This window comes from Anser cygnoides, chromosome 4 (assembly GCF_040182565.1).
Source record: "Anser cygnoides isolate HZ-2024a breed goose chromosome 4, Taihu_goose_T2T_genome, whole genome shotgun sequence".
Taxonomy (NCBI): Eukaryota; Metazoa; Chordata; class Aves; order Anseriformes; family Anatidae; genus Anser; species Anser cygnoides.
Window position 1 is genome coordinate 8735204 of NC_089876.1, and position 27637 is coordinate 8762840.

The 27637-nt window shown below is 39.9% G+C and overlaps 1 protein-coding gene across 1 annotated transcript; it reads right to left on the reverse strand.

Annotated features, from left to right (window-relative positions):
* NELFA (negative elongation factor complex member A) lies at window positions 1-25990 on the reverse strand. Its single transcript, XM_013178479.3, has 12 exons — window positions 25641-25990; window positions 25263-25527; window positions 18070-18241; window positions 16770-16931; window positions 15757-15846; window positions 12074-12204; window positions 11823-11892; window positions 10934-11022; window positions 9346-9457; window positions 6804-7060; window positions 5698-5797; window positions 1-4211 (listed from the first exon to the last, which is right to left on the reverse strand). The coding sequence occupies exons 1-12, from the start codon at window positions 25724-25726 to the stop codon at window positions 4027-4029; spliced, it is 1719 nt and encodes a 572-aa protein (XP_013033933.2). The 5' UTR covers window positions 25727-25990; the 3' UTR covers window positions 1-4026.
* Window positions 25991-27637: the final 1647 nt, after the last annotated feature.

Sequence of the window (27637 nt, forward strand, 5' to 3'; positions counted from 1 at the left end):
TTTCCTTAGAAAATCTAAATTTTTATTATACATACTGTATTACACTGAAAATACGTACCCAAAGACAGAATATTTTGAATTTACAACTGTACAAAAAAACAATAGAAAACATACGGGCTATGCGATAGATGTAACAATTCACAAAATGACATTTCTCGTTAAAGGCACCAGATTCCCAGAGGGCTCTGGCTTAACATTTTTTAGTCTTTTTTTTTTCCAGTCAGATCATACTATGAAAATATGATTCACTCTTCAATTGTATAATGTCAAAGTCTCACACTCCTTGCAACTAGACAAGCAATCTGCACTTTGACATGACTTAGTCAAATTACAATTTCACACAAAGGTGTCAAGCAACTACCAAAGGCTCCTCTCCATTGCATCCAGTATCCTACGGTATTTAACTGAAAGGTTAAGTGGCAAAGCTACCAGTGAGAAAACAAGTTAACCCACAGAATACTGGCCCAACACTAGAGTGTTAACCATACTAAGTCTGGACAGCTTTGTATGGAGATAACTACAGAGAACTAGAGCAGGAAAAGTGTTCTGTCTAGAAGGAAGAAGGAATCTGTAATCAGGACTCTTGCTCAGCATTCTCCTCGGGCTCACCTTCATTAAAACAATTTCACTCTTTCTGGTCCTCATGGCACTCATGAAAGAAAGATGGAGCCTAAAGAAACCCGGACTTTGCTGTAGGGCAAGTTCTTAAAGAAGCCTGTGTATGCAGATGTGTTCTTTTTCCCCCCTTAAGAATTAAAAATTTGGACAGGAAATAAACACAAGCCACTTCCATTGCTATAAGCCATATTTTCATTCATATTGCGCCCTGACTTGCACATCAGACAGGTAGGTGCTTCTTTACAAGCAAGGACAAGAGAAAGCTGGGACATCCTGCCTTGCTGAAGTCCAGCAACACTTAAAGTTTGGGCTTGCTATTTCCTAAAGCTTCGTGCTTGGGATGAGGGAAAGGACACAAACAGCTCCAAGATGACCAGAGAAGTAGTTCAGAGTCTATTAGTTGGTACATCAGCAAGTCATTCTGGAGTCAGATGTTTTTATTTAGTCTTGCAGCACACATTGAGCTTCATTGTACAGAACCCAGCTAACAACTAAGTGACTGAATATTTAAGACAAAAAATATCAAGTTCCAGGGCCAGATTTTGTTCTGTATGCAACAACTCCATTATACTGGAATTTAAATGATGTTGCCCTTTCTGAACTGTCTGGCACACTACTTTCAGGCCACTGGTTCAATGATTTCATTCTCTGAACCAAAGAGCTCCATGTAGTTACTTCTTACCGTATCGTTTTAAGAACATTGCAAAAGCTTCCCTTTCTTTATGCATTTAAAAAAACCTTTCTAGATTCACAGATCAAGTTGAAATAATGCTATGGTGTTGAAGGTCATAAAGTCACTTTAAAAAATAAGTTACTTTGCAGTGTCATCTTGATCCTAATGACCTAACAGAATTAAAAATACTGTGTTTCTACTTAAAATTTCCATTTATTGCGTGACTGACTTCAAACAGGCCTGGAGACCAACTTTGTTATGCAGCAAAGAATAGGCAGCAGCATGGTAGGCTTCCAACGCACTACCGCACTCGGATGACTCAAGTGCATTCTAGAAGGACTTCTTGAAGAGGGGAGGGACAGCTCTCTCCATCCCAACGCCACAGGTCTGAAACGCAGACTCATGCAGACTAAAAGTTTAGTGAGGTACCTCCATTAATCTCAAGTAAGCCAAAAGAGTCATCACACAGCAGCACTTTGTCACTACCAAACTGCAAAGAGTCTTGAAACAGCAATTTATAATAACAGTACATGCCCCTCAAGCCAGTCAATTTTCTAAAATTTTTTTTTAATTGTATTTGGTACTTGCAGCTTATCTAGCAAGCAGGAACAGTTAAGACAGAAGTATCATACATATTTACTTTACAGGAAACTGGTCATCACAAAAAAAAAACTTTAAAAATCTGAATGCAGAAAAGGAATGTCACTTTCCTTTAAACCTTTCTTTTAAAAGATGAATCCTTTTATATTCTATTCTTAGCCCTTACTGTGTAACATAAGGAAATAAATTATAGCCATGAAAATGCATTTATACTGAACTCATCCTAAAAACTAAAACCCACTACTCATCCGCACTTGTCAGGCTGGTTTCTAGCTGCTTAAAGAAAAAACAAACAATCACAATCTACACTGCATCTGAAATGGGCTAATAAAGTGGAGGAGAGCCCACCATGTGACAGTTATATGTGGAACCTAACTTTCACCCTAAAACATGCACAACACTCCGTAACAGTAGCAGGTACCATCAAATAACTTGCCCACTACAGGAGCTAGAACATTGTGTATTTGCTCAAATATAGTTAAGAAATCTATAATTTTGGTCACATCTCAAAACGCTGTAGAATACAGATTCTTGTTACTTATGCTTTCCACGTTCAGTTGGATAATAGGTTGAAAAACTAAAAATAAAAATGCAATAAAAAATCCTCAATAAAAAATATTCTAAACAATCACCTAAACATCTTTGTTAGTATATAAGTACTTATGGGATTTGGTCTGCTTCCTTTTCAGAAAAGAGAAAAGCCTCATTTTGTCCTAAGAGTTCCACTTTAACAGGAACCTCTAAGCCAGCCCAAGGTACCCCCTCAGCATTAGAAAGCCATTAGGCTACTCGTTGTACGTTTTCCTTCCAAGCACCATTCCCAACTAAGCACAGCTCCACATACAAGTACTGGCAGAAACCAGGCATTTAATCCAAGTCTCCCTCAAAGAATGAAAACAAGTCTCCGAACAATGAACCTTGAACTATGTACACATTCCCAATAAATGCAAGCTATAATTACACAATTAAAGTCAGGTTAAACCAGTGGTGTGAAAACAGTTATAAAGATAAAAATGTGCTTCTATTAGAAGGGGACAAGTATAAGGCACATTTATATGCCAGTATAATTGTAGCCACATTAGTGATTATAGTGATAACTGCACTGGTAAGAACCACAGCTATACTCAAAGCTTTTTGGATCAGGGCTTGGTAATCAAGCAACTTATGACTGCTCAACCAAACAAACATACATTAACACTGCCTCAAGACAAATTTTGTTTTGCTAACCATCTTATTCAGAGACATGTCAATCACTTGGAGGGGCATTTAAAAATGCAGCTGCAATCAGCCTTGAGATGTACTAGTTTTGTTTCCTCTCAGGCAGTTCAGAGGGCTTGACATGCAAGAGCCACAGATCAACTTCTACCCTTAGACATCCATGGCAAAGAAGTATCACTCCCACACAGCAACAACCCACGGCTACTTTTTTTTTTGCCTAGTTTTGCTATTTTTTCAGAAAAAATTGTGATACTCAGTTTCTCTGGATCTCAAACTATGCCAAATATAGACTAAGTCGTGCTGGGCATGGACACTGACAATATAGCAAGCTAAAGCTGCTCAATCCCACCCTATGACCGAAGCATAAAGAGGCTAAACAGACAGTGGCTACCATTAGCCACTAGACATCTGCCACCTGCAATATTCAGTTATACTGCAACCAAATTACAAAATAACCAAGCATTGACCTGTGGTGCTTTAAGTGTCCATTCTTACAATGGAACCCACGTAGCCAATGAAAATATTTTTTTACAATAAAGATCTGTGCCCTTGTTTAAATGGTAAACTGTGAATGACTGTGCAGTAGTCTTCTCTTGTGGTACTCAGAAGTAAACTGCTCCCACCTGTAATCTTTCAGTTGTGATCTCCTTTTCCAGCATCTCAAACTGTAGGAAAACAAAACAAAAAGCCACCAACCACTTCCCCCCTAAGATCACCTTTCCTTTTACCGTATTAAAAAAAAGTTTGACATCATCTTCTTCTGCATTCACTGAGCCCAGTTAGGTCAAAGAGCCACAACTTCTATGCTGGAGGGTAATAAGAAATGTACACATGAATGCCATTTTGTACAGTTAACATACTTTATGAGCTGGTTGACTCTAAGCTTGATTTGGTCCAGTCTGCTGCTGCTGCATCTCTTAGGAAACATTTGTTATAGGTTTGTACTTCTTGAATCTGGTCCATTCACCAGTAGCATAGTTCATTTCAAAGACTGTATCAACCAACATAGTGGTGCTGCCAGTGCCATCTGCCTTTGGTAAATCTTCTGTATGCTCACTGAGTTTGATTTGAATGATGTCACCTTGCTCTTGGCAAGGATTCTCTGTGAAAACAAGAATAGAAACAAGTTATACATTTCAGCAACATGAAAAAGAGCACCTGATGGAGATTTAAAATCTCATGCCAAAAAAAAACCAAACAAACCAGAACCAACAGCAAGTAATGACACTATAGCAGGTAGCCACAAACTTTTTACATTGCATACATCACAGGCTATATTTTAAGTACAACAAAACCAAACCCCCAAAAGATGAACACATCCAAGGCTACAGTAACTAAACAAAACAAAAGGGGGCCATGAGCATGCCAATATCATTTCTGTCTGCCTTAAGAACTATAAGAGAAGGTTATATTTAGATAGGATTTGGTAAACCTGAACTACCGAAGTTCTATTTGGGATACATTTCACAGCTAAAAACCTCAGTTTTCAGCAGTTGTGGAGGCCCAAATAACTTCACTGAAATCACTCGCCCATAAGATTTTCCATTTCAGCATGAGTACTGAACAGTAAATGTCAAGCTATTGGAACTGACACTCAGGAACTCAAGAATATCACACTTGACAGTTATTTATTCAAATTTCAAAAGGTGTTGGCATTACTACTGTAGGAATTCATTATTATATACTTATGTATTTCACATAAACAAGTAACAGGTGCACACTTTCAAAAAATAAGATTCTACCTTGCATCACAAAAACATCGCTGTATGTATCAAAGTACATCCTGCCGCTGCATTCTGAAGTAGCATCTAGTACTAAGAGCACCCTCATGAATGCAGGATATACAAAACTTTCTTTAAGCCCAGTGATCATCACGGTAACTCTATCCTGGCCATCTTGAATACCACATTAATAACTACATTAATCCAAATGCACGAGCCACATTTAGGCTCCAGCACTCCAGTGATAAGAGGCATTAAATACCAAATTAGAAACCAGAGCTAGTGCAGATGAGAGTTCACTTAAGGATTCTTACACCCATTCTCATCTTACAGTTAGTAGTCTGCTGGGTAAAGCAGCCTTCCTGTATCAAGGCCAGTATAGTATAAGACAGCTGATCTGTGATTCATAGCACCTGTAGCTACTCAAAGTGCCTGAGACAACAGCTGCTACATTTCTAACACTGTGGAACTCAGGAAGAGGTTCTTAAAATGCAACTGTTACCTCAAGTTGCCCTAAAAGAAGGTGCATTCACCAGTCTTCTAGACAGAAGACTTGGACACAGTCTGTTCATTGTTCTGACTGGCTGGCTTATTTCTCCTCAACTCTTGAGCACCGATATCACATGTTCTGTTCTATATATGTTCTGTGTTTAGTGGCTGCTGGGACAGTTCGATTCTTATCAGACCAAAGGCCCAAAGACCTGTTTCCAGGTAGTCAGAACTTCAATCCATAAAAACACACACAGTTCAGAGTAAAGCAGAGTAAGCTAAATCAAGACTCTTGCACTCACATATGTATACTCAGAAATGCTACGCTATTTCAGATTGGAGTACTGAAAAGCAAAGTAATTTAGTCTCAATACATGCCTCTGGATCCTGCCATGAATCCAAGTATAAGAGCCTTCTCTGGCCTTGTAACTTTGTTTGCAGTCTTGAACATTTCCTGTGCAGCATACATTTGCTCCCTCTGTAACAGATACAATAAATATGAATTCCAGTGGGGAAAACACTGCCAAAAGGTACTGTATTAATACCACGAGACAAGAAAAAGAATAAGGTAAATGTTTTATGTAGACATAAAATAGACAAAATCCTTAACCTCAAACCTTTCCCTCTTTAATGCTTACTCCTAACACTTGCAGTGACAACTGAATTCTGAAACACACTGAGAAGATTCTTTAAGTAGTTACAGAAAGATGTAAGAGACTTGATGTTTACCCTATCCATTCTGTATTACGATATTTTTTTTTAAATGCTTCCTCTACAGCCCAAACAGCCTTGCTGTAATTTCAAAGAATTTTTTCAGTAGCTCTGCTTTACTTTTAAAAAAAGTCACACAGCTTCTTAAAGTGCAGATCCTGCAAGCTAGGCTTACAGGCACACTTAGTAAAGTCTTCAAAGCAGTTGCATCTCAAATTGATTACCTGCTTAACCTGAAGCACGCACATAATATACAAACATACCAGCAATAAGAAGCTGTAGCACATAAGTAATTGCTGTTTAGTTTCCTTCTCACTCTCAGGCTTTAGAAGATGTGTAATGGGGAGTGGGAAAAGAAATCAAGGCTTTTGCCTTTATTCTATTGGTACCTTCTCTCCTACCACTGCAACAACATGATCCCTTTTAGCAGCTCAACATTAAATGCAACAGCTCTGCTGGAAATATGCCTTTCTCCCAAAATTCTTTGGGAAAAGGAACAAAATAGTGTTATGTAATAAGCTGCTGTAAATAAGGGCATCTGTAACATCGACACTGCACAACTAAAGTTGTGATTAATATTTAAAGGCAGCGATGCTAATGAAGCCATAAAAATGTTTTCATTATCTTTGGTTGCAGATAAGCAGCTTCAATCACTCCATGAACCTAAGGCCATGAACTGCCAACATATCAAGTAAGATCAATAAATAAAAATTTGCATATTCTAATCTACATCAGAAGTCACAGTTAAGAATTTTTTTTTTTTTTAAACTTACTGTAAGAGAGAGGCTTTTTTTCGGTGGTGGCTGTTGCTGAGTTTGAGGGGCCACTTGTGGTGCTTGTGCTGCAGGGGAAATGGCAGGAGGTGTGGTAGGTGTTAGGGGTGAGGTAGGTGTAGTTGCAGGTGTGTTAGAGTTACTATTGTACATGGGTGTTCTTTGTTTGAATTGTGCAGGAAGAGTTGTGGTAGCATTTGGAGCTGCAGGTTCTTCAGTCTGTCTGTTAGTCTGCAAGGCCTCTCGTGCAGAGCCAGCTGTGAAAACCAATCAGGATAATAAAAGTTACAATCCACAAACAGGTACCAGCAAAACCGATGGACTTTTTATAAAGAGATCTAAAAATTTCAATTCTTTCATTTTAGCACCATCACTCAATATGCTAATACCCATCTGAAAAACTGAAGAGCTAATATTCCCTCCACTCATTTGCCTTCAGCAATCAGACAGTGAGTAGCTTTCCAATATGGATTACTCTGTATAGTACCAAATTTTATGTTTAATGGACATCAGTTATTAAATTGATCTACTTTTTAACTTATATTGCTATAACAACTGTATGCTGACCCTACCAAGATTATTGCTTTACTGTTATGTAGAAGCCAAAGAAAAATATTTCATAGTTTGTTTTTTTTTTTACCTAATGTAGCAGCAGCTTCCAAAGGAAATGGTAATTAAGCCTCAGCCAGTAACAAATACTGAAAATACATAAATACTTCAACAGATAAGAGAATTAAATGCAGTCTCCGAAATAATTCATTTAAACACTAACTGCTAAGAGGGCCCAAACTCCTCAATATTGAGGAGCCCTAACTTTGATTTTTATCTCAAAGTTCATTTATTCACCTATACTTGACCATACAGGGGAGTTACTATTCCAAACCTGACTGCAGCTGAAGATAAGTTATACAATCAAGTTACTGTGATTTCACAAGTTACTGCACTGTCCAGCAGACAGCAGATACCCAGCACATGCCCTGGTTAGTTATATTTTATTGCAGCTTCTTGACATAGACACAGCTTTTAGTACTTTCCATGACTCTCATGAGGTTTAAACTAACCAATTTTTACTGCATTCACAACAGACTCAAATGCAAATACAGATCAGCTCAGCTGATAATTCAGATCAGAGTTTAGAGAATTTGTGGGGTCTATCATTTATTCATCTAGGCACAGATATAGCATCTGTCTTAGCAATATAGCTCTTACCCAGTAAGATGTGGAACAGGACACTGGGTACTTGCACAAACATTTGTAACAATTAGCTGCCTACTAGTTTTGTACAAATCTCTTAAGTTTTATTATAGGCTTCCTCTCATGTCAGAATAATTGACTTGCATAAAGTAACATATGTCAATTATGCAACCTCAGATCATATGAAACCAACCCCAAGGATCTTGTGTCTCTCATTAAGAAAAGAGTTTTATATTCCATGCCCATATGGAAAGCTAGATACCCCACGCTCCAGAAGAAAATAAAGTTAGAAAAAAAAGGAACAAAGACAGAATTTTAAACTAGGCTGCTTCTGCTGTTGAATACATTGCCAACACCCTGGAAAATAATACTAACTGCTGACAACACTGATGCGCTTTTGGCTGCACTCCTTCCAGAGATGCCAATTTTCTGCCAGGGAGGTTTGCATGGACCTTCAGAGAGATTCTGAACTGTTTCAGAGCCAAGTTAAACGATCAGTTTTTGCATATGACTTTCTATTGTGACCAACACGCCACAGCTCACATAAAAGCAAATGTTACAGTACCAGATATCAACAAGCACTTGTCAAAATAACGCATTAGACTGCAACAAGCACTTGTTAAAATAACGCATTACACTGCAACATCGGTTCTCTGTTAACTACAAACTCGGGTAATGAATCCCAGTCATGCACATCTGTTACTGCAAACTGGTATGTTCCTTTAAGACTTTACATCCAGCAGGGAAGGAAAAGTAAAGGAAAGTGTGTTAAAATACAAGATGGAGAAAAAGCATTGTACAAGAGTTTTGTTTTTTAAAAACTGATGACAGTTTTCCAACACTGAAAGAAATGTAGCACTTCTCAAGTATGAGGGAGCTAAGGTATTAGCTATCAGACAAAGTAAAAGGAAAAAGGAAAAGCCTATGTGAAAGCTAACATGTACCTGCTTCTAGGAACACACGACTCTTGAAAGCAGTTATCCGTCTTGTAAATAGCATGCATATGGTTGTGTCTATATTGACTATATACTCTATCTTTATGTACATTACTGGTGTTTCTTTGGGAAAGAAAAAATTGTATTTCCCACTATAGGAAAAGAAAAAACAACCAGTAAATTAAGTCAATCAAGCAAAGCAGTCATTTTAAGACATAAAAAGAACAAGCATTTTCTTTATTTGGATAAGTACAGACATGTCATTTAACCTAAAGGCTGGGTTCTTGCAGTGGATTTTTAGACTGCTAAGGTCAGAGTTGAGGGACAGTATGTTTGTGAAAAGTTAGACAGTAAAACCGTATAGAGTTAGAAGTATTAAGTTCCAATAGCAAAAAAAAAAAAGTATCTTTTACCTGGCTGTGTTTCAGAGCTTGGGATATATGAGGAAGATGGCACCACACTGGGAGTAGCAGGTAAATAACTTGTAGAAGGTAGTGCTGGCTCATTGTTCAATGAGCCAAGTTTCTGTAAAACAGAAAAGTGTTATGGTCATAATGCATGTACTTATGTGCGGCTTTTCCATTTTAAATACAGCTTCAGAATTAGTACTGCTAGAATATTCATTATGGGAACTTAATTATGGACTCCTCTCATAAGGTTCAAATGTCAAACTTGCCCTAACTCCCTATACAAACTTTGTACATTAGAATTACCTTAGAAGGAAGAAAAGCAGCTTTTATTTCTCATAATTCAGATCAAAGTTGCTTTCAAAGACACAGCTGAGCCAGAAAAAGGTATTATTGCAATGGAATATGTACATTTGCAGAGTTGAGCTGCTGGAATCAGAGATGCTGAAATTAACAACCTATCCTGTATGTTATATTTTTCCTAAGTAAAACTAAGATTTAAAAGACTCGCAGGTACTCAGTACTGTACACCGACCATGATTCTTAGCAATATTTAGCACTGACTGACCCTACTCTCTACGGACAGCAGCTCCCAAACAGTGCTGTCAATGGCATCTGCACTTGCAAACCAGGGAGTGCTTGCAGCCACCACAGTTCAGGCTGCACAGCAATGAGTGACCTCCAGCTGCCTTCAGTTCCCCTGCCCCATTTCTTAGTTATGGACATGGAGAACAGGTATCTGAAAAAACTGCATGGATACTATCTAAACATTTTCACAGTCTTGCAAAAGCAATGTCCTGAGATACAATTGAAGAAAGGTAAAGCTGCACCAGTCTTTCCAATGTGTCCTACCAGAAAGGATTAAAAGACCCACACCACTGACTGTACCACATTTAATATTGCCTTTTCAGTAGATCAACTTTTTTTGGGAAGGGGAAAGAGTAGAGAAAAAAGTACTGTTAAGAGAAGGAGTGGATATCCCTGAACTGTATGGGTTTTAGGAAGAGATTATAAGCCACAGGTATTTGGACAGAGAAAGTCCGCTGTATTTCTCCTCCCTTGTCAGTAGTAATGGAACTGACTGAATCTAGTTACAGATTGATCTGGAGACCTGAGAAGAAGCTGCCTTCTGAATTAAGCATCATTTTTACAAGATCACAAAGGAAACGGAGAAGAGAACCACTGAACAGTGCTAGCATACAGATTCTTTTCCTCAATCCAGGAGACATAAGTTTTTGAAGACTTCTTTCTTACTTAGCTACATAAAATTCATCTCTCCCTCCTAGGCATGGCCCAATGACAAGTACTCCTCACTCTGCATCTGTGCACACTGTTCCACTACGGTCACAAGTGATGCAGACTCTTGCAGGTGGTCCCAAAATGACTATCTCACTAGGTATAGGAACGTTCCCTGAACCTGGGATCTCTGACAAGAGGCGGCATTTTTTTTTTTTTTTTTTTTTTTAAGATTACTGAGGCATGCTTCAACAGCTTAGAAAGCTATCAGTGTTTTCAAATAATGTGTATCATGGTCTCCTCATCTTTATGCTGTTATTTGGTTTGGGGGTAAGGTTTTCTGATGTTTTTTCTTTACCTGTGTAGACACAAGGCCAGCAGCATAATCTGGAGTAGCATTTTCTACTACTGTTTCTTCTTTGGCTTGCTTTTCCACAACTTCTGTATCTATTACATAGAAACAGAAGTCAGTTCAATGAAGTTTTCTTAAATAGTGAATTAGATTTACTTTTAAATAAGAATATAAAACCACATTTTTTCAGATTCTGCTAAACCATGCTTCAGAGGCATACGCTGGAAGTTTACAGTAATGAATATATAGTAAACTTCATAGACAATTTTATAAAAAACAATGGTGGAAAGAACCACAATATAAACACACATCAAGATACAGCAGCTGAGCAACTGGGCAGGACTAAATTTTCTGACAGTAAAAATCTTTTTTTTTTTTTTAAATTGCAATTGTGATTTTATTCTGAGATAGGTGTTTCTGGAAACAAATACAAAAAGGTTGTTCTGGGGGTAAAAAAAGCTGGCTACCATATCTTCCTGATACTTAGTGCACTATCCCTTGAGTAAAAGTAGTATATGAGATATGTATATGAGATAAACTTTTTAAAAATCTCGCCTGCAATTTTGGAGATACAGATTTTTTACGAGTTTACTCTGAATTTCTTTACATGGCTGTGCAACCAGTAGAAATAAGCATAGCAAAATCTGAGAGCAATTTCAGACCTGAAGCTAGTCTCACACCCATCTTTGTTGTGCAAAGCACAAGTTCTTAACACGGCACATTACATTACGATTAGTGGCAAAGGGGAAAACAAGTGGAATTTCTCCCTTCAGGCTGCTTGTTGCCCTTTTTTCTTGGGAGCTTACCTGAAAATGAGTTTTAACAAATCAAGAATAAAGTAGTACTATGAACCTAGATCTGATTTCCAAGTACATAAGCAGTGTTCTATACCAACCTAATGTCTTTCTTCTTCTCTTTGCTTCACGGCCAGCACCTACCATATCCAGCTCAGAGATATCTAAAAGCTGAAAAAGAATGCAGAATCACAGTAAGTTATTAAATTTTTGTCAGTTTGTATCTAAATATTATCCTTATTTTTTTTTCTTTAGTGTACTGATACATGATTCAAAATAGCATTACAAACTCACTTCCAAATTGGGAGGAGATCTGAGTGGAATGCAAGCGACTAAGAAAGAGTTCACCTACCTTTACTCCTCTTTCTTTGCGCAGAGGTGTTCGTGAAGGAGGAATAGGAGTCCTGTTTCCAGAAGGGCTAAATACACTAGGTGCTGAAGTACTCCTGAATGGAGCTTGTTTTGGTATTCCTTTGAGTGGTGCTTAAGGAAGATCAAAAAAGGCAGCAATTGAAATACTTGCTTCATTAGTTACAAAGAACAATAATAAAGAGTTCTTCAGCTTTTTTCCCTTCTTAATAGCCCTCCACCCCCTTAACTTCAAAAGTTTCTAATGTGGAACTGTCTACTAAACGTTTTTCAAAGGTCAGATTGGGCTTTACCCTTCAAACAAGGAGTAAGAGTCACTCCCTAGGCTAATGCTTGCAATTCCAAAGCTTAATAAGTAATTTTTATACAGTTACATGCCTTGAATGTTTTTCTGCACATTCTAAATGAATTAAATCAAATAAGCTGTCAAAATAACTGCTATCAAAATACACTTTTCAAACATACGTTTATACTTTCCTTATTTACAAAGAACAAAACTCAAACAAAGAATTAGACATCAATGTTCAGACTATTGACAAAGTTAGTCTTTGAACATTAAGACCTAGTTACTTGGTAAAACTGTATCTAACCAAAGATTTTGGCCAGAGGTTGTTAAAATTCCTGTAACTGACTAACGAGTGCTCCTGCAAGCTTCTTTCTTTTCATTGAGCTTACCATTTACATTTACTAAGGAGTCTCATCATAGCACAGGCTGTATTGTCACTAAAGGGGTCAGAACATGGGACATCAAGGTGCTCAAGCATGTCCAGAGAAGGGCAATGAAGCTGGTGAGGGGTCTGGAGAACAGGTCTTATGAGGAGTGGCTGAGGGAGCTGGGATTGTTCAGCCCAGAGAAGAGGAGGCTCAGGGGAGACCTTATCGCTCTATATAGATACCTTAAAGGAGGCTGTAGCAAGGTGGGGGTTGGTCTATTCTCCCACGTGCCTGGTGACAGGACGAGGGGGAATGGGCTAAAGTTGTGCCAGGGGAGGTTTACATTGGATATTAGGAGGAACTTTACCGAAAGGGTTGTTAGGCATTGGAATGGGCTGCCCAGGGAAGTGGTTGAGTCACCATCCCTGGAGGTCTTTAAGAGACGTTTAGATGTAGAGCTTAGTGATACGGTTTAGTGGAGGACTTGTTAGTGTTAGGTCAGAGGTTAGACTAGGTGATCTTGGAGGTCTCTTCCAACCTAAATGATTCTGTGAGAATCAGATCCATTTGTAGATGTCACGATGTACAGGGCATCATGAAAGAACCAAGATTTACAATGCCTGGGTTGAATACTAGTTGTTTTGATCCAAAGCAAGTTTTTGCAGGATGACCAACCTTTCTACTTTTATAAACCACAGAACATAATTGCCTACCCTTACACTTAAGACAGGAGAACTTTAGCAGCACATTGTAGCTGAAGGGGACACCAATACTCCCCCATCAAGGGTGCCATCACTCCGATGCAGAACATGGAGGCTGACCATCAACGCTGCACAGTTACTGTGAGAGACAGCACAGTCATGAGAGCCACACCTGGAGAGTTAATAAGCTGCAGGGTAGCCACCCTGGCTTCTTCCAGAGTGTCCCTAATCACCACTCGTATTAAAAGTGGCATCAGTCCTATTCATATGGGAATGCTTGGTTCTCCCACAGAAGTAACTACATTCTGCACCTCTGAATATAAATGCATGAATCTGGCACTGGAACAGGCTCCCCAAGGAAGTAGTCACAGCACCAAGCCTGCTGGAGTTCCAGAATCATTTGGACAATGCTCTCAAACATATGATTTTATTTTTGGGTGATGCTGTTGGAGTCAGGAGTTGCACTCAGTTCTGACTTCGAAGGAACCCACAACGATATTCTATGATTCTATTTTTTTTTTTTTTTTTTTACCTCAAAGGCTCCCAATTTCTCCACCATCCCTGCTTTTTAAGGCAAAAGGAAAAAAAACCCTAACACCTCAGATTTTAGAGAAGCTAATATATAGTTTGGAAGTACCACAAGGTTGGATGCTGCCTCAGATGAAAATGCTATTTGGCTAGTGCTGTTATATTGCTTCTGCAGAGCTAAAGGCTTTTGTAATCCAATGGAAGGGTAAATTACTGCTTCACATGAGGGTTTAAAATTCTGGAGCTGCTGTTTGCACCAGGAGGATCCAACTTGGCTCTATACCACAAGCAGAAAAATTGCTGCCTCAATAGTAAGCAAGAGTTGCTACGCTTAAGCAGCTGTTCCCCCCCAACTTTACAGAGTTACTCCTCTATCTCACACTTTATATAAGCACTAAAACCAGCAATCTTTCATCAACCACTAAAAAAAATCAGCTAGTCAAATACATGTTTGTCAGGTCTTTGAGCCATCTAACAATCTCCTCATACCCTACAATTTGATCAACATTTTAGATCAAACAGAATTTTGGTGTGATGCTGTATACCCTCAATCCTTCTATGTATTTTACTGAAAACGTTTTCTGCACAGGACAATTCTCTGACCTATATGAGTAAGTTTCAGCAGTGGAAACCCCAGCTGGTCCCATAACTGGTATTTCTAGAGACCACCTGGCTTTAAAGGCCAAAAGACTGCTTTAATATTGAATGGCTGAAATAAAAGTTAGAATAGGAAGTATCACAGAACTAATAGTCAGTTTCTACATGGGACGATTTTTAGTTCAAATTTCAACTGCACTTCTTGCATTTATGCAGGAAGCACAAACATGTGGCTAAACACTTTGATGCTCAATCTAATACATTAAAATGCATCAAGAAGGTGCGTTGTTTCTAGATGCCACACCGATAAGTTATTCAAGTTTTATACCTCAGCAACATACTGGCGGTCAGAAAAAAAATCTAGCTATGCAGTGATTTAGAGTGTTACTAATTTCAAACCCTCTTCTTGCTCCCAAACTTACAGAAAAAGATCAGGCAGTTAGGAACTTAGGGAACAGTTGAAATTCTTCCTTCAGCTTTGCATTAATTATTGTACATCTTTTTCATGTCTGTTAAATAGAAGGCATTGCACATGCTTAGCTGCAGTAAGCAGCATTCCATTAAAATAGCGTATTACTTAACACTCAGAAAACAACTAAGAATATCACAATGATTGGTTGGCTCTTAACTGAATGTTCCTTGCCCTTGCTTGCATCTGTTTGACAGATAAGAAAACCGCAGGTAAATCTCCGTTATGTTTAAGCTAGCCTCCTTGGGAGTAATCACAAGTTACTCCACGCACTACAGTTAAGAGTATCTTCCCCTCCCTTTCTCTATGGGGAATTATACGGATACACGCTAGTTTCAATCTACTTTGCAGTATTTCAGAGACCACAGCAGATTACTGTGATCCACTCACTCTGCTCCCATTTGGAAGAACACAGCTTAGTCAGGAGTTATTCCTGGAATGATGCAAATCAAGTTCTTACTAATGTCTATAGGCATGATCTATCTGCACATGTTTTAAGTAAGCATGGCAGATATTCTTGCTATCTAAAAAAACCACCACTCTTGTTCTTTTTGAGAAAACTTGTTAAAAATTTTAAACAGCTGTAAAGAAAGGAGTTAAATGTTTTACTTCGATATAAGTTAAGTTTTTGTAGAAAACAGACTTAGTATTTTTAGTCTTCATCAAATGTTATTTTATCAGATTGTCTTTCAGGAAAGCGATACAAGTGAGCCATACTTGTTGTATCAATCTTTTTGACCAGTCCCCTGCCTTTGGCATGAAAAGGCACTCCTGCAGTCTTCTTGAGCTGTTGTGCAGTTTCTGTTGCTACAAAAAGAAAAAACCCAAAACTTCAGTTATTAAAAAACCTGTGCTGAACAAATACAATACTTGGCTTCTCATAAAACATTAACTAATAAATTAAAAGGTGAGAATATCGAGAAGAAACGTGTTTTAACTAAACAGGGCATTTATGTAAGGTACACAGTATTTGGCAAAATGCAAAGTCAGTATGACTCTGCAACTGACAAAATGGTCTAAGCTAAAAAAGATCAGAATAGACAATTTACTCAATAAAGATCTAAATAATTAAAGAAAATTTCATACAACATAAGATTTGTAGCTTTTTTTTTTAAAAAAACACTGACTACTTAAGCCACAAGCAAGAATCAAACTGCAGCAATACAGCAGCAGGTGAAATAAACTCCTAAGATCACTCAGATCAGCTACCAGTATCTACGTGCACACATACGTTGTCCTTTGTTAGTGAAAACCCTATTGGCTTTCACCCCTCCATAAAAACATACTGAGCAAAAGAAAGCATTAATTAGCAGAGCAGCTCTTGTCCCTGTTGCAGAAACATATGGCAAAATAAAACTGTCATACCAGTTTCATTTCAGGAGCTTTAACCAAAGCTGTCCCTCACAAGTCTTCACAACTGACTTAAATATACCCACAAGAGAATATATCTGTGCTTTAAAAAGATACAGCTTTTTGTATCCCTTTTAAGTCTGAAGAGCATTTCAATCAAGACTAACATTTTAATATAATCATGGCTAGAATGACTTGCACCTGCCTTTTTCCACACATGCCTGTTTATCAAGGGTGCATGCATATGGAAAGAAAAAAAGCTCATATAACAGAAAATATTGCCATATATATCTTTACTGGAGAATAAAGCTAACAATGAATTTTCCTTTCACGATTTAATTTGTTACTCAGTGTTATAAACTAGCTGTAACACTACTTACACTTCTGCAAGAGTTCAGCTCGGAGAGTGGCACTTTTAGGTTTCCTTTTCAGCTGGAAGTGTTTCACTGGGGGAGTAAGTGGCCCAGCTAGTGTTGTCAAGGCATTTTTGTTTAAGTATTGGCATTCCAACGGCAACATAGCTGATGTTTCGCATTCACTTACTGCATAAAGAGTTAACACAATACACATGGGTATAAACATCTGATAGCTAATTACAAAGCATTCTACAACTTGACTCTACAGGTGTTTTAAGTTTTAGATTACTCAATTAAACACCAAGAGTAATTTAGTTCTAATTAAAACAGTATATAGCCACTTAATAAGGTGGTTTTTTTTTTACATTAAGTTCATAAGAGCTCCCATGTTAATCGCCTAGACAAATTATAGCAATCGTAAGTGAGCTACCATTGTTAGAGTAAAAAAATAAAGGAATTCTCAGATTCTTCCTTTTTGTGTAGTTTTTGAAGACTACTAAACAGAAGTCAAAACCAGGAATGTGGGTAGACAAATCAGAACCAGGAATGTGGATAGACAAATGATCATTTGTGTACAGTAAAAAACAAGATGCTTCTACCTCCAAGGCATTCCACTATCGGAATATCGCAATCCTAACTCCAAGCCCATTTCTGATCATTGATGCCTAAGGGGCTTTTTCTGGGCAATTTGCTAAATCAAACCCACTGAAACAGGAGTGGCTTTGCACCAGCATTTACAACACTGTTTGAAGTAGAAACTGTGCAAGTGCCTGGGCCGGTATTACCAGCTACTGGACCATCCACAGCTAGTCAGACAGCAAGTTAATGCTCCTTGTGACCAGTCCTTCCCTCAGCACCTATCATTTGTTGGCTAGATGAAGACTTAGGGCAGAGATAACCCACCCACCCCACACAGGTGCTGCAGAAACCTCTCTTATTGTTGTCCTTAGCACAACATACAAGACAACAGTGTTTAACAGCTTAGCTTATGAAGCTGCAGTAACCCAGTATTACCTGACTGTACATACAGTCCATCTACAGCACTAGTGAAACCACATTAACTTGTATGTTGCCCTTCACAAAGGGACGCGGTGTGAGTTCTGATGATTTGTGAAGAGATAATTTAAGAGGTTACCATTCCTCAAATGTCACAGTTCCAGTATCATGCCAGGTCATGAACTGTGGCAGTTATGAGAGAAGACATACTGCTTGTCCTGATACCAATACTGTTAAGACAGTACAGTATCTTCACTCCCTGTGAAGAGAAAGGTTGTTCCTGAAAAAAGGTATCGTATTTCCGTAGCTTTCTACTACACACACTTACCTTTTTCTCTAAGCTCTCCTAAAATATCTTGAACATTGGGATTCTGTTCTTCAAGATCAAGGTTAAGGGAGCCAGTATCTGGAAAGGATTTTAAAATATCAGCTACCATTAAGACCCAGGGGTCTGAATCCAAGGTAGCGAGCTGGATAATTTCAGTCAGTGCCCCTTTCATCTAACAAAAAAAGAAAAAGAAAATCAGCCAATTGGAAACCGTTTTAAACAGGTTGTAATTGGGTTAATTATATATATACATATATATATATATTTAAAGACACTAGTATAAACATGCACAATGTTTTACTACTGGGGAAGGGAAGAGGGAGACTGCTTTAACACAGTTATACATTAATTACAGAATGAAGCAAAGAATTAACCAAAATTTTTCTTACTAAATACTGTTTTTGGTTTATCTAACAAGTGTGCTTTGAGCTTTTGGCAGCTCAAAGCTTCATTCAGCACAGGACATTTTCACTAGAAACAGGCCACATTTTTACAGCATTGTCCCTGTACATTCTATGGCCCACTTACACACCCAGTGTACCCACAGATTACTATCAGTCAGTATTCAACTAGAATACAAGTTAAGAACAGGTGTCTGAATTAAGATGTACCCTCTTTTGTGCTGCAGAATAAAATAGCAGAGACTGTATCTACATCACACAAATGTAAGCCAAGTCCTCAAAATTTTAGTTAAGCTTAGGCCAAAAATTGTTTCATGCTAATAAAACTTGCAATACCTGACAAAAACTATTACAGAAGTACACCCAGCCCTCTAATGCCACAAGTAGTTAAGATTTTCCATCTATATTAGGCTTCTGTAGTGAGATTTTTTTCCTTTAAGCATTTATCTCAAAAAAGGGGAAACGTAAAAATTAATGAAAAATATAGTCATGGTAATTTTTTGAATTACCGATCAACACACGTTAGCATTAGTAAATAAAAATCTAGTGATTGCAGCTGGGATTTTACAGAGTGAATTGCTATTTCTTAAAGTAGCTGTTTTAATTCATTAAATTTACTTAATTCATTAAATTCAGCTTAAACCTCTGAAATACAGACCAAACACTTGTTTTTCTTAAGAAAACTGTTTATGTAAGCATTAAAAGTATTAGCTTCACAGAACTAAGATGATCGAGATGTAGTGCATTACGTATCAAGCCACAAACATCAGAATAAAGTCACTGAAAATGTTTAATGCTGATACCATACGTATAGAGTCTATCTAAAGAACTTATGACCAAGTATAAGGAAACACTTGAATTTTGACTATTCACAGCTGATTGTGGCCCATTACAATGTCTACCTGTTTCTGAACAGAAGGAGAAAAGCAAAAGATTTGTCTTCACCTTAATGCTGTATTTATTTCCCTTCATCTCAAGCTGGCTTTCTCTCATATGAAGAGATCTAATAAGCTTACCGTACTCATGCAACCCTAAGAAATGAAAGCTGAATTTTTGCTCTCCATTCGCCCCCCAAGCACTTTTAAACCTCAGCAGTCAGAGGCAGACAAACACTCATTTCCCAGTTCTCTTCACCCACACAATGTTAGTGCCCTCTCACTTTAGTCAGGTGTAAAAACAAGTGCTTTTAGAGGGCAGTTTGTCCTTCAACACGAGCAATGCTTCGTGTGCTCACAAACAAAGCGGATCAGTTTGTCCAGCTGCAAACCTAGTAGCTCCCAATAGCTTCCAGCTCGATCAGCCCTCAGTGTGGCTCACTAGTCAGACTTTAGAACCGGGAAAACAGCAGAGCAGAAAGTTGACACCACAACATTTGCCATTTTCAGCAGCACAATTGATTTGCTTTGGATTAAAGTGACTGCATAACCATGGCCTCGCACTGATCAGTGTGCTGTCAAATTCAGCCAACGCTTACCCAAGGGAGAGAATCAACTTCTAAGGCTCTAGTCTTGGGTGTCCTCCACAGCTCTTTTCTTTCTCAGTAAACATAAAAATCCCTCCCAACTCCACACAGATTTGTCAGTCTCTGTTCTAAGCCTACACTGCCTGTCACAAGTCGTTTCTCCTACAGCAGATGAACGAGTGTGAATACTACCCAAAGTCCTGTATTCTCATATCTGTCCCCTAGGGATTCAGGACTGCTTTATGCAAAACACCTGAAAATTCAAAACACACAAAGACAGCTGCTGAAGCTGTGATTTATTTCTAACCTGTGTACCAGCTTTTATCTGGACACCACAGATATGCAGATAAATGCATAGAACGCAATTTTTCCATCAAAAACTCAGACAATAGTTGGAAGAAAGATGTCCCCAGTACCCTCCTAATTTAGCCTTTGTATCTGCTCCACTGAACTCACTCTCGCACCCAAAATTCAGAGTTCCATCCTATATTACATACGTTCCTATGGCACTGCTGTCCAGGCAAGTTACATCCACACTGCCCTCGGGACAGTCTGAGCTCAGGCCGCTTGCTGCGCCACAACGACTACGCTTGGCACGATTCTGGTTCCTTCAAGGAAGGAGCGCAGGAAGAATTTGTTCGCCTAGCACTGGATAAGTGACATTATCACGTAGCCTCCCAGCAGACGGTAACGGAACAGTCCCTGCCATGCACAGGCACATGGAAGACTCTCCACCGTGCACTGTGAGCGACCCAGAGACCTTGCCTGAACACAGGTTTGCATTTGACAAGCCTGGATTTGAGTTTTGCTGCAGGTTTGCCTCCAAGCTACAATTTAAATACACATTCCCAGTTTGCAGTTCAACTGGTAGCCAGAAAAAAACTTTTGTTGTCTGAGAATGCATGAAATGCAGCTTAGCATTTGAGAATCCTAGGTATGTTTTTTTTTCCCCCTGTTACTTTTCAGCACAGCCATAATCCCAAAGTCTTAATTGAGTAATATTGTAACACTGGGTCAGGAAGAGCCTGATAGGCTCCACCAGTGTCTTGTTAGGCATGAATGTCAAGATCAGATGCAACATATTCTGGCACTTCTCTCATCTAAAACTCAAGCATCTTAAGTATTTTTCTCAGCCTGCTGGCATAGGACATGATGAGAAACATAGCAAGAAAGGATCAGGCAGGTTGGAAAAAGCCCAGGAACTGAGACAAAGGGAGATTAATAACGGCTGTGCAGGAAGAGCATAGACACCGCACTGTGGGAATGGGTGAAGAGAGGAAACATCACTAGAAATACGCCAAGTCATAGCTCCAGCAAGACTTCTTGCAAAGCATTCCCACTAATTTGCTTGCTATTAGGCCTAAATTAACGTGGGACTATGCCTTTAAACAACTGCACCAATAGCTGGCTAACAAAGCCTATCAAGCTCTAATCTTTTAGGGGCCACAGGTTATATTTAATAAGTACCTGTGCAATTACAGAGCATTTTCATTAAGCTAAAAGCACTGGATGGAAAGCACAGTATTAATATTTATGTGCTACAAAACTAGGATGGATCAAATCACACTATTGTATACGTATTATTTTAATAATGACAAAGTGTAAAGTGGCCAGAAGTAGTATTAGATTAAAATACATATTGCATCAGAGAAAAATGGACATTAAATGTACGCCAGAAAGCTGCATAGCAGCCTGGCTGTTCTGAACACGGAGGGAAAGCGAGTGCCAGGCACCTGCTTATGCCTTTGCACTAGTGCCCCACAATTCTCACTTGCATGGATAGGTGACTCCTGGTTCATACAAGCAAGCAAAAAAATAGACTTTTACTCTCTTTGGCACAGCTCCAGTCATAGAAGGGCTGTGTACCTTACTTTTAAGTTACTTTTATGGAGCACAGAAGCACACAGTCCTCATTCCAGACCTGACTATAACATCAGTCTAACCCTGAACAAATAAATGAAACCCTTGCACAAAACAAAAAACCTTGCTGTCATGGATGTGAACTGGGCGAAAAGGAATATAATATGCAAAATAAACAGAAGTTACTGCTCTGCCAACATCACCACTACGCTGAGCATTAGGCATTATTTCAAATAAGCATGATTATCTAGAAAGAGTTCAGCAGAAAAAAAGCTGGGAGGCAGGGAGATTTGAGAGTTCACAAACTCTGCCCATAGAAATACAGCAGGAAAGGATATTTTTGATAACCGCCTACAAAACACTGAACTATTAAAATAAATATGGGAGCCAATTATCCTTATTAGTCAGCGGGAACAAACAAGCTGTAATGAGGTTCACAGCATGATAAAAATTTAGGTTTATTACTTATCCCACAGGAGTATTACGAGGATTAAGTCACTAATATATACACAATATTTGGAGCAGGGACTGAAAACACAGTACAAAATTGCAGGATATTGCATTTGAGAAGAAGCATAACACTTCAGCAAAGGACTGAGCTTTCAAGAGAGCTCATTGAAGATTTGCTTGTCTAGACTGCAGCCTTCACAGAGATTTAGAAAGGACAAGCAGCCAATTAAATCCCTTCTAAACCAAGTAATACCACACTTCTCTTGATTACCACATCAATTTTTACTCAGATATCTGCCTCCAAATGGTTTCCATGCTACTCTGTGCCAGTTAAAATGCTATTATAAAGAGAACAAAAAAAGGTTTTGAAGAGAACTAAGTTCAATCTGTTATCTAGAGAGGGAAATATCATTTAACACGACCAGAAGTATATTCTGCATCCTCTATCAAGATCCTCAAAGCTTTACAAAGCTGATGCAATGTTTTCTAATACTATTTTAAGTTTCCAAATGCCAGCTCAGTGCTCCTCACACACGATCTATGGATTGGCACATGGTATGGAAAACATACATACTACTTCCTAAGGAGACTAATAAAATAATTTCACAGTCAAGTTAAATCACTTTCAGATATGAGAATGATTTCCAAGTGAAGAATTTCACTTCCAGATAGCTAGCTACAGGTACGCCAGTTAAAATAGTGCAAACATCAACAGTAAGCTACATAAATAGGTTTTATTTACGAAGACTTGTTATCAAACTCATCACATGAGTGTCTGATAAGACATCCCCTTCAGTCAGCAGCTTGGTTCCACCAGCTATTTTTTATCATTTATAGAAGGAAGACTATGATGATACTAGCAGAGCTACTAACAACGTTAAATGTTTCTGCCTCCTTGGTTTTTCATTTTTAAAAGGAGGGTTTTTTAAGCTCTTCCTCTCAGTAAAGAATCATATTCCCTCCAAATAATTAAAATGTTACAGGTACTTTGTAAAGGGCTGAAGATACAGTAAATCCCTTGATTTACTTGATTACATCTTGATCAAGTGTGCTCTGTTTACCAAGAGAACATTAAATTTATGATTGACTTCACAAACAAAGAAGTGAAAAATCTCACAGCATCTTTTGTTTCAGCAGTAAGAAGAGCTTTATATTTGGAATACAACTAATCACTGTAATTATCTATAAAAAGGAACAGCAACCAACTTGCTCTTATTTAGATACACTTCATCTCCATGGTTAACAAAAGCACAAATCAAGTGCAGTTGCTGGCTACCTGTTCCTTAATTTTAATCAAATTTAAAAATAGTTTTTATGTATCCAGTGAACACACAGGGCATTTCAACATATTATTTTAGTTTGCTTCAATGTTGCTCCCTCAGAGAGCTGGCATTTGACTGTTATTTATGAAGGAATTTTACAAAGCATAGGGACCTTTCTCTTAGGCCTAAAAACCACCACTAATTTGTTGGCTTTTTTTTCTGCACACTGCAATACTTATTTCTTCCAAGCTCCTTGGATTTTCACACAGCTTCATAAGAATCTTGCATACCCAACAGTTCATGTGAGCCTATGGAGTTCCCTACCCCTCTCTTTCTGGCCTGGGTTATTTTGTTTGTCCAAAACACAACTGCGTCTATCACATAGAAGTAAGACAGCCTGTGCTCTGGACAGGCACTAAGCATAAATATCATGTTTAAAAAAAATAAAACAGATGAAACATACTGAGCAAGTGTTTTTTTTTTTTTTTTTAAAGAGACAGCATTTACATTTAACTACGAACATCCACACAGACATATAGTACACGTAGGGGTCTGTCTTGCCACAAACTAGTGCTTACACTTGATGCCTGTGCATTTGCAGCTTAGAAATACACAAAACACAATCAGAATGATGTAGTCTCCCCACACCCTGTCTAGTACACGTGTATAAGAAGTGTAAGCAGCTGTGTCCTACACAAGAGACTGGTGCAAGCACAGCCGAGGTGCAGATTAACTGTGCACCATCTCCGTAATTGTTATGGGAAGCCATACCACACACGGCACAAGTAGGATAGGAATTCTTTAAACCTGACTGATTCACGTTAAGCTTCTTCAGTCACTCTTCAGATATTGCCCCAAACACCAGTAGGTAGTAATAAGCCAGCTGCAGATGAAGTATGGTCCAGTGCCAAGCGAATAACATCTTCTGGACCTACAGGTACTGCTTGCAGAGGCAGCTCAGGCTTCCACCACCCAGCTTATTAGCCGGGGTAGGAGAGTAAAGGAAAAGCACCAGCTGTTCTCAGAAAGGTAAAAATGTAAAGATGGCAGTTTTCCCCTCAACTAAGATGTGAGTGCAAGAAGGTGGGAAAAAAAAAACAACACTGCTCATCACAGACCCTATATCCTTCATCTCCAAAGTTTCAGCACTTGCTGCTGTCCTTCCTAAATCCAAGATGTTCAACTCGGGACACCTACACAGCTGCCAGTACTAAAGAAGAGGAGTTAAGGAAGCCTAACGCACACCGCCGCTCCTAGCCACTCCTGCCCCTCTCCTAACCCTGCAACGGGCTCAGAAAAGCCCTCTCCTCCAAAGCAGCGCCAGAAGCATGCAACCCGCCCCAAAACACAGCCCTACACAGCCCGTGTGGAGGTGTGAGAGAGGTTTCAGGTGGAAAATTGCTTCCAAAAGCCCAGTGGCAGGCTCGTTGGAGGGCAGGGGGGGCAGCAGCAACGCCTGAGGTGCGCTCTCGCCCTGTTCAGGGGAAACCCGAGCGCTTCTCCTCACACCACGGCCCCCTGCCCTGCAGGCCAGGCCTCGGCTCACTGAGGCCTCCTTTTCCCCCCTCTTTTCTCCCTATTTCTCCACAGAAAAGCGGCGGGGAGAAGCTCCCCGTGCCCCCTTCCCCGGCCACCTGCCCTTGAGGAGTATTTAAAACAAATTAATGAAGAAAAAGACGCGTGGGGGGAGGCGGTGCTGGCGCTGCCGCCCCCCTTTCTCCCCTCACGCCTCGGCTGAGCTCCCCCCGGGGCTCTCACCTCATCCACCGCCCGGCGGGGCAGGTGCAGCATCCCCAGCAGCAGCTTGAGCTTGACGGCCGAGGAGAGGCCGTGGAAACAGAGGCGGATGTTGTCGATGACGGACGCCGTGAGGAGCGAGGCGATGCTCGGCGGCGCCCACAGCTCGTCCGTGGAGCCCAGCTTGTTGTGCAGCCACAGGCCGGTGTCGCTCTCCCGCATCGACGCCATCTTGGGAGCGGGGCGAAAAAAGAGGGGGTTCTCCACGGGCATCTTATGAAGACACCTAAAGGGAGGGAGGAGGGGTGAGGACCCCTGCGGGTCGCAGCCTTGTTCGTAACCCAAAATGGCGGCGCGCTGCGAGGTTGGCTCTAGGGAAGGCGGAGAGCCTGCCGTAACCTAAAATGGCGGCGCCCAGGCGGCGGAGCGCAGCGAGGCTGCTCGCGTCTCTCGCTCAGGTGCAAAATGGCGCCCGCCACAGGCATGTCTTCCGTAACGCAAGATGGCGCCGGGCGGCCACGGCTCGTCGCGCCTCACGGTCTTCCTCAGCGTCCCCGGGGCTGTGAGGCGCCGGCAGCCAGGAGCGATGGGGTGTTAGTTCCCCGCTGCTCCGAGGCAGAGGCCGGCCCCTCGGCGGCCCAGTGTGCCGAGCTGCCGCCGCTGAGGGCGGGAGAAGGGCTGAGGGCCCCGCTGCGAGCCCGCCCTTCGCTCCCTGGGGTTGGGCCGGCCCTCCTGGCGCAGCGAGGGGAGCCGGAGGTGGCACCACGTCTCCTTCCCTCACAGCCCTCATGTTCTCCCTCCCACCTCACATAAGGCCCGTATCAGCCGTGTTTCTGCTTTGCCCGTATTGAAAATGCACCCTCTATCGCCTATTAACGTCTAATTAAGGGGCTAATAACATCTTAAAGTGAACCCACCTCCCTCATTTCTGGCTTCCTCATCGCTCCCATCCTTCTGTCAGCCTTTTGGCTTTCTTTTTACCTCGGCCGGCTGGCACAGCGTGCCAGCGTGGTTGCTGGATGATGAAACTTCCCTGTAAGGCTGTCATTTGACAAAAGTGGAGTCGAGTGCCTTTTTCATCGTTTTCCCCGGAGATTTTTGTGCTGGGATGTAGGAGGTTACCTGTCTGATAGACTAGCGGTAGCTACTCACATTGGGGTTTATTAAGCGTACGTTCATATTCCCTTGTGATTCAGCTCATTGTTATTTAAATATGAAAAATTAATCAATTGCCTAAATCCCAGAAGATTTAGAGTTATCTGAGTGTGGCATAAACGGTTCATTTTAGTGTCTTTCTAGCTGAAGATAAAGCAAAGGAGTTGTAGGAGTGCACAGCAAATTCACTTTTTTGAGTGATTTTTTTTAAGCTTTTGAATGAAAATGTTTTCTTTGCAACTTTCTTCCTGTAAAGGAGGCAGTTTACAACCTGACTTCTCTAGGAGAGCAGAGCAGTTGTTGCTGAAGCTCTTTATGTTTCCTCAATCCTGTTACAGAGTAGGTTACTTTGTTCTCATTGCAGCTCTTGGTCTTGGCTGCTCAGGGTCTATGTTACCCTGATTTTTATCAGTGTGGAAGTGTTTTAGAGCAAAAAGTTTCTATGTGAATGAATTACATATGAGTACAATGGGATTTTTTTTTTCTTTCAGAGCCAATCATTGAAAATGTGTGCACATAACATGCTTTTCATTATTATTATTATTTTTTTAAACAAAACTGTAATGGAATAGTATTAGTTTAGACATATAAATAACATGTAACTATCACTAGTAACCTTTACTTTCCATTAATTACATCCAGTTGTTTAAAGGAAGCACCAATATTCTTAAAACTTAGGCATCTGCTTAACCATAGGGCAAAATCCCATTGAGTTCACTGACACTGTTGCATAGCAGGAGAATGAGTTTTGGGGTGCAGGTTGCCTGGGGTGGTGTGTGTGTGTTCCTGTATTTTATGTAGTGTCTCACAGAATCAGGTCTGATTATACTTAAGGTTATACATTCTGCTGTGAGAAAGCATTCTGAAAATAAAAACTGCAAAGTGGCACAATGGTGACAGAATTCCCCAAATCTGCCAGTGAGGCATAATTTTAATAGCTCATCCTTAATTCTGCCTTTTTTTTTTTTTTAACTTTTGAAAATGTATAATCCACGAGAGACTGTACAGCCATTTTACAGTTGTCTTCAAGCAGTGGTTAACACAGAGAGTTGAACTGGCTCCATGGGATGGCACTAATGTTTTTTAAGCACCGGACCTTGACAAATACAACTCCATAGTGCAAGGTGTGGAATTGTACAGCATCGCTCTACCAGTTCACATGGACTGAATGTTTTTGAAAGGGTAATTTTGTTCTGGTAAATTTTGTGGGGGATTAGGTACCAACTTTTCTCGAGCAATGC

What these genes read in the sequence shown, in the direction of transcription:
- NELFA (XM_013178479.3), bottom strand. Translation starts at nt 25,726, where the DNA reads ATGCCTGTGGCGGGCGCCATTTTGCACCTGAGCGAGAGACGCGAGCAG. An exon ending in GCAAAGAAAGAGGAGTAAAG is followed by an intron (nt 11,893 to 12,073) that starts GTAGGTGAACTC and finishes ATTCTTTTTCAG; the next exon opens with CTTTTAGATATCTCTGAGCT. An exon ending in AAAAAAGCCTCTCTCTTACA is followed by an intron (nt 5,798 to 6,803) that starts GTAAGTTTAAAA and finishes TATCTGTTACAG; the next exon opens with AGGGAGCAAATGTATGCTGC.